The sequence below is a fragment of the Pan troglodytes genome, chromosome 16 (genome assembly GCF_028858775.2).
Source record: "Pan troglodytes isolate AG18354 chromosome 16, NHGRI_mPanTro3-v2.0_pri, whole genome shotgun sequence".
Classification (NCBI taxonomy): Eukaryota; Metazoa; Chordata; class Mammalia; order Primates; family Hominidae; genus Pan; species Pan troglodytes.
The window spans coordinates 57,189,539-57,205,963 of NC_072414.2; the positions used below are offsets into that span (position 1 = coordinate 57,189,539).

Here is a 16,425-nt window from a genome sequence, read left to right on the forward strand (position 1 = left end):
GCTCACTTTAATAGTTAAGACAGGACAGTGGCCTCAGAATCGAAATACAGAGTATGCATTTATTGACATCTGCCCTGGGCTACACTGGGTTTCTAGCAAGAACAAGAGCGAATGCAAAGGGAAATGTACAAATACAGTGAGCAACCTGGTGTAATTGTGGATACCAGGAGATGTTCTTTCCAGACTTGGTAGAGGAACTATGATTACCCTATATTTAATAGCTTAACTTTGAATGTGCACTAGAATTCCAAATTTAGCAAAGAAATAAATAAGTTATTTACATTTCAAGTAAAAGTATTGTGTTTTATTTCTTTATTTCACCACCATTTATATGTATGAACTATGATCAAGGCTTGCCTATGTCCTGTGGAGCAAGGCCAAGAAGTATGCTTTATATTGGTTATTTGATCTTCAGCATCAGATTATCACTATTGCAGAGGTGGGCAAAACCATGCAAAAAGAAGAGGAAGTCTATTTGCATTAATGGCATTAAATGAAGTACAGTTGAAGCTGCAGAGTTTTACCAGTGGCCAATTTCTTGTGTTTCATTTAAAGAACAGTTTCACAAAGGGGCTTTATTGTGCCATTGTGGGGGCCACGTGCCAATCAGTAGCATGGGACAAAGTAAGTAAAGGCATGAAGAAACAAACAAGCAAATTCACGAAAACAGAAGTGCTTAAATTAACCAAGTGACAGTTTGTGCATCAGTCTCACAATGGCTGTCACATGAAATGAGGGCAGAAGAGGGTGAAGTACCACAAAACTTAGTTGATCAGGGGCTGTTGAGCAACTCTAGGAAATCTCAGAGAGGCCACCACTACACTCTGGCGCTGGCCACCCCTGCTCGCTCGCTGCTGCCTCCTTGAGGGCACTCTTCCTTGGACAGTGCCTGCAGCAGGGGACTGGGCTGGGGTGCTTTGGAGGTACTGGAAGGCACTCTGGCGGCCTACTTGCCTCTCTACACAGTTGAAGGTGAGGGCTACTCCCACATTGCTCTTCATGATTCTGGAGGAGCCATCGGATGTGCCATCAAAGCACCGGCCGAGCGCGATCTCCTTGGCCGTGCGAGGGTCCTGGTCAGTGACAGTGTAGATGCCATAGTTGTGGCCCAGTGGGTCCAAGGGTGCCAGCATGGTGTACTCACTGGTGTCGTTGTTGACTGCAAGTGGCAAGTGGTTGACCAGGTACTCATGCAGCATGGGGTTCACACTGGCTCGACGGCAGCTGCCCTGGGGGATGACCTTCACCAGGGTGCGGTCCACACGGTCCTGATCATAGAGCATCCCACTGCACTTGAACTCCAGACAGGCAGCTGAGACATTGGGCTGGTCCCTGTCCCGAGTGCTCCTCACATCTCGGATTCCATACAGCTTCCCCACTGTCCGCCGATGAGTGCCCCCCATGTTGCGGGATCGCACATTCACTTCCAGTGGCCCCACAATCTTCACCTTGATATAGCAGGCCCTGAATTCCATCGGCTTTGGCCACCATGCCAGATAGTCTTCAGTCCAGCTCATAGGGTCATCTTCGTTGAAGGGGACTGTGTTGTAGTCATATCGATCCCCCTCAATCTGGTAGAACCGGAAGTGGGCTGCACTGGGTGGTGCCTCTTCACATGCCCGGAGGTTCTCAAAGGCATAGATGGGCCCATTGCTCTCCTCAGCTGAGTTGGGCCTTGGCTTGGCCATGCTAATCTGGAAAGCTGTCTTTTTAACCCGTGGATCCTCATGGTCCGTCCGACGGTAGTTGAGCTTGTTGAGATAGGGCTGAGGGACGCCAATTGCATTTGGGTTGAATTTAGGAGAAGACTCCACTGCTTGCAGTTCCTCCCCAGCCAGGCTTGCCAAGACATAGGCAGAGTAGGCATCAGGGGACTGGTCATCACAGAAGGCAGGCACACAGGCCCCATTGGGGCCTGTGATGACACTGTCAAAGCGGCCCCAGGCCCTAGGGTTGGACAAGAAGCCAGTTCTAGGCTCCAGGTTAATCACGGAGATCACAACCCCCTGGATCTGCTCACTAGGCAAGAACTTCTCACTCCGGTAGGCCCTCACCTTAACAAAGCACCGCCTGCTTTCAGGAACATCCAGGTTAAACAGCCTCCTCTCACGAATCTCCAGGTTGCCCACCAGGAAGGTTCTGTCTTCTCTTTTGTTCCTCCTTTGATTTTCAAATTTGAAATCACCTTCCTCCTCCCACAGCCCTGTGTCTGGATTGAGTGACCAGAGTTTCACTGTGGATATGTGCTCTGGCATCTTGACCTGGGTTGAGTCAAGGTGGACCTTCACTTTGCCAGCATTAAGTGGCTCTGAGGTGACCTCATCTCTGAAGTCCACAGAGAACATGCCATACGTCCGAAGGGGGAAAGTGTCTCCTTCGTCATTGATGAAGTTCAGGTCACTCTGGGCAGCTGTGGCTGTGGAAATATTCCGGGGATCCAGGAAGGTCACACTGGCCTTCACTTTTCCTATGTAGGGCTCCCCATTCTGCCTGTAGAAACTCCTGGATGGAATCTCCAGTTCAGCCATGGGGTCTTCACCAACCACTTCCCCCAGGGTGATGATGTTGGTCTCCATGGCTTCCAAAGTGATGGGCTCTTTCCGACGAAGCATCTTGATTTCATGGAACACAGCACTCCCCTTCTTGTTGAAAGGTAGCACTTTGGTGGTGTTGACAAACTTCTGCAGCCTGTCCACAAATGTGAGCACCAGCCTCTCAGTGTCCTGGGGGACATGGAGGGTGAAAGTGCCCTTGTAGCCAGTCATGCTTACACGGCTGTTCCCCATGTACACATGGCCAAAGCGCATGGGCTCCCCATTGTCAGCAGCACTGACACGGCCCCGCACGATGCTCCGAGTTTCCGTACACCGCTGGCAGCTGCATTCCTTGGCCACCTTGGTGGGTAGCGTGTAGCCACTGCACTGGATCTCCCTCTCCTCTGTCTTGGAGATGCCACAGCAGTTCTGCACAGCATCACGGCACCTGATCCCATTATCCTGCTGCCCTGCACAGGTCTTAACAGGGCAGCGTCCCACGTCATAGTAGAAAGAGTTGGTGGCATTCTGAAAGCAATCATGGGGCAGCCGGATAAGATAGCTCTCAGGAACTGGGTTGCAAGGAGTCTCATCAGATGCTGTGTAGGGAAATGGTGTGGAAATTATGATGTAAGTTTACATCCTACACAGAGTACCTCAACCTCACCTCTCTACAGTATTCTATGGTTTTCAAAGGACTTGTATATCCATGATTCTCATTCTCACAGAACTCTCTGAGGGGATGGAACAGCTATTACTGATCCCATTTTATATACCGGGAAACAGAGTTGGTTACTGGGACCACTACAGTGGCGGTTTGTCTCAATGGAGGGGTCTTGAAAATTTATGAAGGTGTTTTGGGTTATCTCCAAAATTGGGGATGCTACTGGCATATTGTGGGTAGGGGCCATTGATGTTCTATGTCCTGCAATGCCTGGCACTGTTCTGCATAAAGAATCTCTGTGTTCTGAACAACTTTCACATATCCCACCACTCATTCATGTAGGTAGAAAACCTGTTTAAAGTGATCAGAGCTTTGGCCGGATGCAGTGGCTCACACCTGTTATCCCAACAATTTGGGAGGCCAAGGTGGGTGGGTTGCTTGAGCCTAGGAGTTCGAGACCAGCCAGGGCAACATGATGAAACCCTGTCTCTACAAAAAATACAAAAATCAGCTGGGCATGGTGGCACACGCCTGTAGTCCCAGCTACTCAGGAGGCTGAGGTGGGAGGATTGCTTGAGCCTGGAAGGTCAATGCTGCAGTTAGCCGTGAGTGTGCCACTACCCTCCAGCCTGGGCGACAGAGCAAGACCCTGTCTAAAACAAATTAAAAGATCAGAGCCTAGTATCTTTTACATGGCTTTAACCATATACTGAATTTTTCAAGAATGCAACTACCATATAAATTGAGCTAAGATTATACTTTGTTTAGCTCAGAACAATACCAAGATTTGTTCCTCGTCTCAGGAAAATCACGTTTCTACAACACCATTACCCATGGACTGTGAATGCCAGAATGATACCTCTGTATCCATCAGCACTTGTAGCGGTCATGTTTATGGTGAACCTGGATTTAAGTGCAAGTAGTTAACTTCTTGGTTTGTCTTCTCGTGTCAATGTGCCAAAGCATTTAGATATGGGAATACACACTATTTTATATTAAAATTTAAAAAATTTATCCTTTGTTTTATAGTTAGGACCATGCACATATACATTTGGAAATTATAGGTAGTTATCTATAAATGTAACTTCAGAATAATAAAGTAGTATTAAAAATTCCTGTAGCAAAGAGGGAGCCTTGGTGTGATGGGTTGGGACCACTGCTGAGGGCTCCATATCTCTGCCAATGTCCAGAGTACTGTGTGTCTTGTCTGCCCTGAGGTCTGTTGCTCAACTTTTTAAGAGTCTGAAGTAGTCCAGGATCCTTCCAATACATTCTGTCCTTCTCTGCGTTTTGTTTTGTTTAGGCCAATTACCAAGCTATCTTCCTTCCTACTCATTTTCCAAAGATAGGCCCCTGATTGGTCTTTGGCCTCTAATCTCTCCCCATCCAGTTCTGTTCTTGAAGCCAGCTCTAGATCACCCTTTCTTGTAAAGCCCCCTCAGTTCCCACTTCTATATCTTTACCCATGCTGGCCCCTCAATCTGGAACACCCTCACCTCCACATACACAATCCCTGCCCATTCTTTAAGACCAGGGGTTCTAACCTTGATTGCAAATTGGAATCACATGGGGAGGTTTTAAACTATGCATGCCCAGGCCACATCTCAGACCAATTAAGTCAGACTCTCTGGAGGTAAGACTGAGGCATGAGTATTTTTTAAAACCCAGTCAGGTCATACCAATGGGCAGCCAAAGCTGAGAACCATTACTTAAGCCCCAGCTGGAAAGCTGCTCCCTCAAGTAGCCATCCATGGTCACTCCCACCTGGGAGGTATCTACCATCTATTAGAGTCCACAGCCCCTTATCTCCTATTTTAGCTGCATTTTTCGTTTCTTCTTCTTCTTTTTTTTTTTTTGAGACAGAGTCTTGCTCTGTTTCCCAGGCTGGAGTGCAGTGGCGTGAACTCGGCTCACTGCACCCTCTGCCTCCTGGGTTCAAGCGATTCTACTACCTCAGCCTCCTGAGTAGCTGGGATTACAGGCGCACGCCACCATGCCTGGCTAATTTTTGTATTTTTAGTAGACACAGGGTTTCACCATGTTGTCCAGGCTGGTCTCGAACCCCAAACCTGAGGTGATCCATCCACCTTGGCCTCCCAAAGTGCTGGGATTACAGGTGTGAGCCGCCACACCTGGCCTTAGCTGCATTTTTCTATCTTGTTTGTCGCTTATTTACATGTCTTCACTCCTCCTCAAATGATGGCTCCATGGTGGTAGGATTCAGATCTGTACCATCATTATGTCCTAGAGGTCCTGGCACTGTGCACAGTACAGAAAAGCCTGAGCTTGGCCAGGCACGGTGGTTCATGCATGTAATCCCAGCACTTTGGGAGGACGAAAGAGGTGGTGGAGGTCAGGAGTTCAAGACCAGCCTGGCCAACATGGCGAAACACCATCTCTACTAAAAATATAAAAATTAGCCAGATGTGGTGGTGCACGCCTGTATCCCAGCTATTCAGGAGGCTGAGGCAGGAGAATCACTTGAACCTGGGAGGCAGAGGTTGAAGTGAGCTGAGATGGTGCCACTGCACTCCAGCCTGGGTGACACAGTGAGACTCCATCTCAAAAAAAAAAAAAAAGAAAAGAAAAAGAAAGAAAGAAAAGAAAAGAAAAAAGAAAAGCCTTACCTTTTACTGCATAGTTATGCACACCTGGGTGCTCAGCCAACCCTGTTGCAGACCCAGGGGCCCCAGGGACCGAGACAGGCTTACCTATGACAATCAGCTGGGCAACCTTGGACTTCACAGCCCCAGCATCACTCTGGGCCTTGCAAAAGTACTCCCCAGCCTGGTGCTGCTGCAGTTTCCTCAGCACCAGCTTGCTCTCATGCTTGTAGAGGGAAGGATCCAGCAATGTGTCATTATGATACCTGCAAGGGATGGAGAGGTAGAACCTGAATGGGCAGTGGGAGGGCAGGTATTCCTAGAAAAGTGCCAGGAGCAGGCAGCCAAGGAGACAGATGATGAATGGGTTCCCACAAATGTCAATATCACCTTTGACTTGGCTCATCCAAGAGCACTAATTGGCCTGGGAAACAAGGAGCTTGGTTCTAAGTCCCAGCCCTACCACGTACCTGGCTGGGGATGCTTGGACAACCTCCCCCACCCCATCTCACCAATCTGTACTTCAGCTTTCTGGTCTATAAAATGTCAGCAATGACTTCCAGCTGACTTCACAGGACTGTTGGATGGGTCAAATAAGAGAGTGGCTGTAAAATGTTTGTGAAGGATAAAGGACTCACAGCCATAAGGGATTCTGCCCTTGTTTGCATTTTTTTTTTTTTTTTCTGAGATGGAGTCTTGCTCTGTCGCCTAGGCTAGAGTACAGTGGCATGATCTTGACTCACTGCAACCTCCGTCTCCCAGGTTCAAGCGATTCTCCTGCCTTAGCCTCTTGAGTAGCTGGGATTACAGGCGTGCACCACCACGCCCAGCTAATTTTTGTATTTTTAGTAGATATGGGGTTTCACCATGTTGGCCAGACTGGTCTCGAACTCCTGACCTCAAGTGACCCACCCTCCTCGGCCTCCCGAAGTGCTGGAATTACAGGCATGAGACACCATGCCTGGCCCCTTGTTTGCTTTTATTGGGAAAAGCACGACCTAGGAACTTTGTTCTGTGTCCTGACGATATACAAGTCTGGACCCCAAGACCAGAGATGCTCCAGGGGACCACAGCTTTTTTTTTTTTTTTTTTTTTTTGAGACAAGATCACACACTGTCACTCAGGCTGGAGTGCAGTGGTGTGATCACAGCTCACTGCAACCTCTGCCTCCTGGACTCAAGCGATCCTCCTACCTCATCCTGCTGAGTAGCTGGTACTAGAAACACAAGCTTGCACACCTGGCTAATTTTTTACATTTTTTATAGAGACAGGGCTTTACTATGTTGTCCAGGCTGGTCTCGAGCTCCTGGGCTCAAGCAATCCACCTGCCACAGCCTCCCGAAGTGCTGGGATTACAGGCGTGAGCTACTGTGCCCGGCCAAAGGGTTCCCCCAGCTTTGAGGGTACAGTGAGAGAGCTTGCTGGTTGTCTGGCTCCCAACCCCATGGCTCCCATTTGTAAGTCCCAACATCCGGGCTCTGTACCACTGTCTTACTTGTAACTTTATTCTGTTGGTTATTGTTCTTATTAATAAGTCCAGACCCCATGCAAGAAGCTCTGGTTTCCAGGAGGAGAATTGGGCAGGGTAGCTAGCAGAATACGCACCAAAAATACTTGTCTGGCCTGGGCTTCCCTGTGGCCTTACAGCACAGGGACACGCTCTGCCCAGCTCTCCGTGCTTTTGTCTCAGGGTTCATCACCATGTATGGAGTCTCTGGGACAGAAGATGAGAAATAGCATTTTGGGTTTTTGTGTGTGTGTGTGTGACAGGTTCTGCAGAGCCTAGCTCCCTCAGGGTCTTTGATGTTGTGAAAATTATAAGGCTTCACCCCTACCCCCAGCCCATCTCCATTGGTCCTAAGGGAATTGGTTCAGAGTGGAGTCTATCCTTCCACACCCCCCATCCTGGGACCTCTCCCATGGCCTGTCAAGCAGCATCTGGGTGGGTCAGTGGTGAAACAAGAGGACCTTGTGTCAGCCAAGATTCCAAGCACTACCTTTGGGACAGAACTGACTGTTTTAAATAGTGCAATATTCATGTTCTGCTGCCCCTGGCAGAATTTTCTGGCCATCCTGCACCATTTCTGAACTTCCCAAGCCTTTCTCTCTGTGACCTGCAAACTGCACACTATATTGTATTGACCGTTAGATAAGGTGGCCAGGGAAGACCTCATACATTTGAGGGAGCAAGCCATGCCAATATCTATGGGAAGAACATTCTAAACAGAATACATGCAGCAAGCACGAAGGCCCTGAGGCAGGAATGTGCCTGTGTGTTTGAGGAATAGATAGGAGCCCATTGCAGTTGGAGTAGAGTGATTTGGTGTAGAGCGAGTAACAGGAGAGGAGAGCAGAGAAGAAATGGAGGGCCAGATAATATAGGGCCATGTGGACCATGGTAAGGATTCGGGGTTTTACTCCGAGTTAGCTGGGAAGCCAGCTGTTAGCACTATAATCCCTTTATTTAAAAATCTGGACCTTCTCACCAGCCCTACCCCAAAGAATTTAGTTACCTGCCCTCACAAACTCTGCCTTGATGGTGGCTGCCTTCAGGCTAGTCTTGGGCATTGTGAGTACAATGGGGGCAAACTTGACCTTTGTGATCTTCAGGATGCTTTTGCCATCAGGGCACAAGCCAGGGATTCGGAATCTCCCATCACTGTCTGTCTGGGTCAGCAGCTTCGGCGTCTTGGTCAGGAGGTAGATAGCAGCCCCTGAGGCTGGGGCACCTCCAGGAAGGGAGACAGCCCCATGAAGCATGAAGTCCTGGCACATGCAGGCATCACAGTCAGCATTCACCTGGCCCATTGGGCAGGTCAGGTCACAGGCTGTGGAACAAGGGGCCATATCAGCAGGGATTCTATGGATTCTGGCATTCCTTCAGCCACATCACAGATCACTTCCTCTCCTCCTTGGCCTTTGCTACCCTCCCTTATCAGCCTGCATGACTAACTCCCACTCATCCTTTAAAACTTATCCCAAGGCCAGGCGTGGTGGCTCACACCTGTAATCCCAGGACTTTGGGAGGCCAAGGTGGGTGTATCACCTGAGGTCAGGAGTTTGAGACCAGCCTGGCCAACATGGTGAAACCTTGTCTCTACAAAAAATACAAAAATTAGCTGGGCATGGTGACACACACCTGTAATCCCAGCTACTAGGGAGGCTGAGATAGTAGAATCCCTTAAACCCAGGAGGCGGAGGCTGGAGTAAGCCAAGATTGCACCATTGCACTCCAGCCTGGGCAATGGAGCAAGACTCTGTCTCAAAACAATAACAACAACAACAACTTAGCCCAAAACACCTCCTCTAGGAAGCTCTCCTGGATTCCCCCAGGCTATGATAATTGACCCTGCCCTGTGTTCCTATATTATCCTGTATATCTCTCATTAGGGCACATAGTAGATGCTCAGTTAATACGTGGTGAGTAAGTAAATGAAGGAATCCATCAGTCTCAAACTGACCCTCTAACTCCCTCCTCATTCTTCAGCCTCACCCACCACACCCTGCCCAGTGCCAGGAGGGAGGGTGGTACCTGTACAGTCCTGGCCCATGCAGTGCTGACCCTCTTCGCTGGCCTCACTGCACAGCGACACCATCTCTGCCAAGCAAGTGCGTGTGCGAGTCTGGACCCCAGTCTGACCACAGGCAGCTGAGCACTTGCTCCAGGGAGACCATGGGCTCCAGATGCGCTCTGTGTCTCGGCGCAGGGATCCTGCAAAGTGAGATCAGCAGACGGTCTGATTTCCCTCTTGAGGGGACTCTGTCAGGAAATCTGACCCTGAGGCTCTTTCTTCTCTGGTAAAGACAAGGTTTCCATTTATGTCGTAGATGTCACTGATATTTATATTTACTGCAGTGATTTTTCCAACAGACAAAATTCTTGAGGAAGTGAGGTCTCTAATTTGCACAGAGGCACCATATGGGCTAGGGGTGGCCCTGAGCGGTGCTTGTTGGCCAAGCACTGGGACTTTGATATGCTGTCCTAGGATGTGCAGGGATAGCACTGTCTTTCTTCTTCACCAGTGTGGAAAAGGCCACATGCTCCTATGGAAGGACTCCCTGGGAATCAGGGACCCCTGGGAAGTCAGGGCCTGCAACATGCAATGACTTGGACAAGAAGCCCATTTCTGCCCACCTTCCTCACCTCTGGCCTGAGGCCTGTGTACAAGAATGGGGTCTTCACACCTTGCTCAGATCAGCCTGAGCTCCCATCCCAGATGACCACCACTGGCGTCTGGGCCTGGGGGATCTTGTGGAACCTTAAGGGAGAAGATCCCCATCCAAGAAGGGAGCAGGCCTGCTCCCCGTAACATCTGTATTATCCATGGTGGGAGGGGATATAAATGCACAGACTCTGCAAACACGGACATGGTTCAAACCCCAGCTCTGCCTTATCAGCTATGGAATCGTGAGAAGTTACCTAGCTTCTCTGAACCTCGTGTAACTTGTCAAGATGGAGATCTCTCAAAGGTCAGTTGTAAAGGTTGAATAAAGTGGATAACTAGCACAGTATCTGGCACATAGGAACAAGAATAGAAACTAACAGTGAGCATTTACCTGGGTTAAGCCTCTGCATTCATATCATTTAATCCTCATTAAAAACGCCTATGAAGACTTACTATTACCCAGGTGTCACATATGAGAAACCTGAAACTAAGAGAATTTCAGAAAATTTGTCTAGGGGACACATCATATTGCGGGCTCAGAATTCAAACCCAAGCAGCCCCACTTCAGAGCCTGTGGTCTTCACCATGGTACCACTCAAACATAATAAAATAGGTTGAATAGACAGTACCCATAAACACAAAACACTATTGGAAAGGTTCTGGCATTAATGACACTACTTGTTATTATTACAGAGTCCAAGCATATGCATGTGTGTCACTACTTGTTATTATTACAGAGTCCAAGCATACGCATGTGTGTGATGCTGAGAGTTCTGGTGGCCAGAGGCAGGTTCTCCCTCTCCCTGAGTAGAGGCCAGTGGGAAGTAGCGGGTGGGGGTGGGGGCGTTCTGGCTTACCTGGTGGGCAGAGGAAGCGTACGGTGTAATTAGAGCAGTTCTGGCCAGGCCGCTGCTCCCTGTTGAGGCACCAGAAACCCTCACGGGGACTACCATGGACCACCTGGCCAGTGCTGCCCGCAGGTGTCCTGTCAGTGGTCCGAGCCTCTAGCCGCAGGGGACGGGCACATACACGGTCCCCATAGTAGAAGCGAATGGCGTCCAGCCGCTCATAGTCGCCCTTCCCGCCTGGGTAGTCGATGTTGAACCATGTTGTCCACTCACCAGGGCCTGAGAGACATAGCCAAATTGCGGAGGAGCCGTGATCCTGGTGCGCTCCAGTTCTCCTTTCCCTCTCACCCACCCCCAGCTGGCCTCAGGCCCTGTCACATTTGTCTCTCCAGTATCTCTCCAATCCCCTCTTACACCTGCCACTGCTGAGGCCTCCATTCAAGCTCTCATCAGCCTGACTGAACCATGTCAGTCACTTTCCACATCAAGGCTCCTCCTCAATGCCACTCACACCCATCCCTGACCCTGCAGTCAGGGTGAGCTTTCTTCGTGTGGCTCGGGCCACATCACCTCCAGCTTTAAGATCGTCTAGCTAGGCATTCAGGGTGCTGGTGAGCTGTCCCCAGCCATCTCTCCATACTCATCTCCCCACTTCCTTCCCACCAGCCTGTGCTCTGGCCCCAGCAAGCTCCACAGCATTCCTGAAAGGTATCAGGCAGATTCCTGATTCTGAGCTGTCTTATATACTAAGTTCCTTGGCTGGACAGAGATGGAGGCCAAATGCTTGTAAAAGTGGGTTTCCATGGAACCCTGACATCATGCCCTGGCTTCAGAGATCCACTTCGGAAGCTCGTTAAAGGCTGCCCCTCCAGCCCCTCCCTGCTTCAGCCACAACTCACTCTCCAGGGTGTCGGCAGGCTTGGCAAAGATGCTGGGGTTCTTCTTCCCAGGCTGGACTCTTCTTACTGACTGGGTGAGCATCGTCTGTCTCCCTGAGGACCAGAAGGAGAAGCTAAGTGAGAGGCCAGGACTGGAAGTTACAGCATTCCTCAAGATGCAGGGAAACAGTGTGAGGTGGTGAATGGAGCATGAGCACCAGGCATGGGTTCAAACCCCACTCTGCTACTTATTGCTGTGCAATCTCAGAAAAGCTTTACTCCTCTGAGCCTGTTTCCCCATAAAATAGGAATGCACTAATAATTGCTGCATCCTAGGGTCCTGGTGCATTATTCAGGTGATAATGAATGTAAAGAGACCTGGCTTGTAGTGCACACTCAGTGAATGGTATCTCCCTTTTCACTCTTGTTCTAGAAATGGATTATCAGATGCTCCTGAGCAGCCAGTGGCCTGGGACTCCTGCTTTGGTGTCTGCACCAAACCTTCTTGGCAAAATGGAGCTTTGTTTTCCTCATGTGTAAAATGGAGATATTTATTCCCATCTCGCAGGGTGATTCAGTTGGCATGAGGATTCCATGAGCTAGAACGTAAAAGCCTCTGAAGTATATGCAGATTGACAGTGTGGGCTCCTGAGACTCTGCCAGTTTCTAACTGTGTGACTTTGGGCAAGTTACTTAACCCAGCTGACCCCATGTTCTCTCATCAGAAAATAAGGATAATGATAGTTCCTGCCTTAGAGGATTGTGGGGATTAAATAAGCTCATTCATAAAATCCACTTAGAACAACACCTAGCACATAACGCATACTGAATAAGTGCTAGCAACTTCTTTTAGCTCAACGCCAGGATAGATGGCCATTTACTTTCCCTTGGGAGTCTACTCTCCCATAAAGACTCCTATGGCCTAATTGGGGCAGCGGTCCTCAATTTTCCATACGAGGCTGGCAGGGACTGCCTGAGGATGGGTACAGGGTCCTCGGGCCACAAGCAGTTCCAGCTGTACCCTACCTGAGGCTGGGTTGGGGTCTCCAGAATGGGAAGGAGAATGCGGAGCAGAGGGCTGCAGAAGCTTTGATAGGCAATTAACGCTTACTCCAGGAGCCAAATCAGAATTCTCTATGCTGCTTAATTGGGGTGATAGGAGCTCTTTTAATCAACCTAATCTGATTTCCCCTCAGATGGTTGAATGTTAATCATCTTCACAAGCAGCAGCTGTCAGGGTGGAAAGAGCAAGGCAGGAGGCAGGCACACACAGGGGTTGGCTCCAGGCTGAGACAGCCTTTGTTCCTGCATTTGTAGCCACAAATCCTGCAAGGCATACAGCTTTAAAGGAGGGTTTTGAGCTTTTTTTTTTTTTTTTTTTGCTTTACCTGAGTATGTGCTTAGAAATCAGGAGAGGAAGGGGAGGAGGTGGGAGAGAGTGTGCAGGGGAGGGCTGACGCTTAGATGCCTTGGGAAGTCTTCTGTTCCACCAGACAAATTCTTTCTACGAGTTCCTTCCAGAGCTCAGTATCACCAGAGGATGCAGTCAGAGGGCAAGGAGACCGGAAGGGGTTCTGGTGTGTCTGTGAAATTTGGCTGCAGGGTCTAAATGAAATTGAGCTTTGGGCCAAAAGAATCTTCATAAAACTAAAAACAGACCAAACCCCAAACCTGCTTCTGAGATCTCACTGATGCCCTGTGATTCCCTATTACTTTGGCTGCCAGGAAGCTCGGAGCTCAATTTAGTACTCAAGGGCTAAAAATAACCCTCTTATCTTTTTTTCCTCCCTCTGAATGACTGCTCATCCCTCTTCTCATATAAAGTTTCTGTTTTGTGAGTTTTAATAATGGGAACAATCTCAAGTTTTGGAGAAAAACAAACAGGGTATAAATTACGAATAAATCCATAAAGTGGCCTCAGGTCTGAAGGCCTTGCTGTGTCTTAAGGCAGATGCATAGTTCAGTCCCAGACCAGACACGACCTCACTGTGGCAAGGGGAAGATTTGGGAGCCAGCAGATACTTAGCCTATACCCAACACAGATGTGACTTCCAGGACCAGGAAGGAGAACACCCAGGCCTTGGTCCCCACCATCTTTCCCCCAAGCCCGTGGGAACGTGGCAAGAGGTAGATGTGGGTGCTTCACAGAGTCACTGACTCTGGAATGCGGTCCCCTGGGAAGTTTCTCAGATCCAGTGACCTGTAAAGAAACAAAGCTTGTCAGGTTTCATATTTCTGAATCACCGCTTATGGCTCAAGCAGAAATATTTCTTGACCTGTCAAGGAGGGAAAGGTGGACAGAATGATATGAAAGTGACATCTGCCTGAGTTGTGAAACCAGGTAGCTTGGGAGGTGCAGAGGCTCAGAATCTGAGTTCAAATGAGGCAGACTAGGTTCCATCCCTGGGGGTAGGCTCCAGGGCCCCACATGGAGATGAGGCACAAGGACAAGCAGGGGCGAGGAGGTTCCTTGCAATGAGGAGAGTCCAGGGCTCACCCCCAGCAGCCTCTTGGTGACTCGTCACTTCTAAAACCCAGGCCTGAGGGGCATTTGTTTTGCCATCCTTTGATGGAGTTCACACTGTCGCACAGGCGGGTACATATTAAGGCCGTGAAGACTTGGCTCCGACTCCAGTGGCCTCTCATAAGGCAGGCTGGCTGGAGGGTGCACATGCCTCGGACATACCACCTCCATGAACACATTCCCAGATGTGCACGGGCTGCAGCTGGAACACATTTCTGGCCTTTTTGTTTGGGGCCTGACTGGGAGTTACACAGCCAGGAGCCAGCTGACGGAAAGCGGAGGGGATGCATTGTGAGAGGCCAGGGCTCCCCAGTAACTGCTGAGCGTGGGTGAGGAACTGCAAGGGTCAGGAGAGGAAAGCAGGCCTGGGACAAGGGCAAGGAACTATGGGGCGTGCGTGGCCCAGGCCGCAGCTGAGCAGAACATTTTTATGTCTCCCCAGAGCTCCGGCCAACCCAGAATCTGACTCGTTTCTGGGGATTCAAAAGTGGTTCCCTTCAACATCCTAAGTCCAGGGTGTGGTAGGAAAGGGAAGAGTCCTCCTCTCTAAAAAATACACATATCTGAAAACACTGGGATATTCCAGGGGAAGAAAAAACCAGTCACATGCTGCAGACCTTCTAGCTCTAAAACCACTGGCCCCACCACTACCTGTTTCTCGGATGAGGGAGCAGAGTCACCAGGACGTCCCAAAGGCCTCCACATTGTGTGTATCCCTCTGGGCTCCAAGCAGGGAGCTGAGCAGTCTGCTGGCCTGCACTGCATTCAGCCTGAGCCTGAGCCTGCTCCAGGGATGTCTGGAGGCTGAGGTGGCCTGAGACACCTTGTGGAAAAACCATTTCCCATCTGGCAGCCCACAGAGGTTTCTCAGCATCTCCGCCGTTTCCTCAGCATATGCCCTGACGGTTAGGCTTGCCATCCCACGCTCCTCAGAACACTTGGACAAAGCAGACTGGCTGACCGCAGGGAATAAAGCAGGGCACCCAGAGGTATGGAAACCCTAAGTGGGACCATCTGGGGGTTCCTGTCCTCAGGTGGGGGAGGGAGAGGACTTTGGGCCAATGGGGGAAAGCAGATTCCCAAAGCAGAAAGGGAGTCTTCTCTGTGGGAGATGAAGGATCAGGCAGCAAAAAGTGGGGGAAGTGGGGAGAAGGGAATGGGGTAGTCAGGGGAGGGCAGGAGCAGTTGAGTCCAGCAGTGGGGTGAAGGGATGGGGTGAGGGGAATAGGAGTGGAGCTCACCGTGTCTTGAGCAGGACTCCTCAGCTGGGGGTCCAAGCCTTCGCCTCTCCAGCAGTCCAGTGCCGGCCTTATATAGCACAGCTGGTGGCTCAGCCTGTGGCAGCCAGCCAGAGGAAGCAGCAGCGAAACCAGATCTGAGCACGAGCCTCCCTCTCCCCTCCCCATGTCCCCTTGCAGCTCACAGAGGCCAGGATTTTATGTCCAGATCCTAAGGAGGAGATGCCGCAGGACCTGGTGATGGGCCAGGTGGACAGCGGCCTGGGGCATCACAGTCCAGAGCAGACAGAGGGGTCAGGAGGTGGGCTGGGCACTAGAAACAGCCCTAGGAAGGGGCCACGGGGAATTCTATATCTGGGCAGCATTTCATGGCCCGGGGGATGGTGTGCTCTTGCCTAAGCCTAGCTTGCTGATGCCCCACATTCCCCTGGCCCTGGCTCGCCCACACAGAGAAAAGACTTTGCTGGTCTTAGCACATACTCCAAACACTCTTAGGCACACAGGCCACCTTGGCCTCTCAGCTGGGTGTGTCTGGTCCGAGTTGGGCAACTACTCAGCTTCTCTGGCTTCTGAGGGAACACTCAGGGAACCTCAGAAGGGATAAGGGACAAAAGAATTGTGGGGCATAGGTTGTCAGCTGGTGAGAACAGTTCTTCCTTTCTCCCCCCGACTTCCATCTGAGTGCCTGCTGGTACCCACTGAGACCCCAGAGCTCCAGCATGTGGACTCTTCTGAGACCCTGATGCTCATATATGTGCATGCGTGTGAGTACGTGTCTGCCTTCAGGTATAGGCATCCACCAGCATGTGAACAGCCAGTGTTATCCATAGGGGGCGTATGCAGCTGCATGTGCTTTGGGGCTTCACACCCCCACTCCCGGCCCCCTGGCCCCAGCATGAGGTTATCTGTTTGCACAGACACTGGTTCTCTAATTTTAGCATGTGTTAGAATCACGTGGAGGGCGGTTAAA

General features: G+C 50.2%; 1 protein-coding gene across 1 annotated transcript; it reads right to left on the reverse strand.

Moving 5' to 3' along the window:
- Positions 1-282: 282 nt before the first annotated feature.
- CILP (cartilage intermediate layer protein) lies at positions 283-15,556 on the reverse strand. The gene is made up of 9 exons (XM_510481.9): positions 15,459-15,556; positions 13,727-13,893; positions 11,715-11,807; positions 10,825-11,094; positions 9,334-9,513; positions 8,315-8,629; positions 7,407-7,515; positions 5,910-6,067; positions 283-3,133 (listed from the first exon to the last, which is right to left on the reverse strand). Exons 2-9 carry the CDS (start codon positions 13,785-13,787, stop codon positions 765-767), a joined length of 3,555 nt encoding a protein of 1,184 aa, XP_510481.3. The 5' UTR covers positions 13,788-13,893; positions 15,459-15,556; the 3' UTR covers positions 283-764.
- Positions 15,557-16,425: the final 869 nt, after the last annotated feature.

Bases quoted from the DNA above. Each gene is read 5' to 3' on its own strand.
- CILP (XM_510481.9), bottom strand. From the start codon at position 13,787: ATGGTGGGGACCAAGGCCTGGGTGTTCTCCTTCCTGGTCCTGGAAGTC. The intron at 11,095-11,714 runs GTGAGTTGTGGC...TATGTCTCTCAG, and splicing joins GCCTGCCGACACCCTGGAGA to GCCCTGGTGAGTGGACAACA. The intron at 6,068-7,406 runs GTGCGTATTCTG...CATCCCTTGCAG, and splicing joins AGGCCAGACAAGTATTTTTG to GTATCATAATGACACATTGC.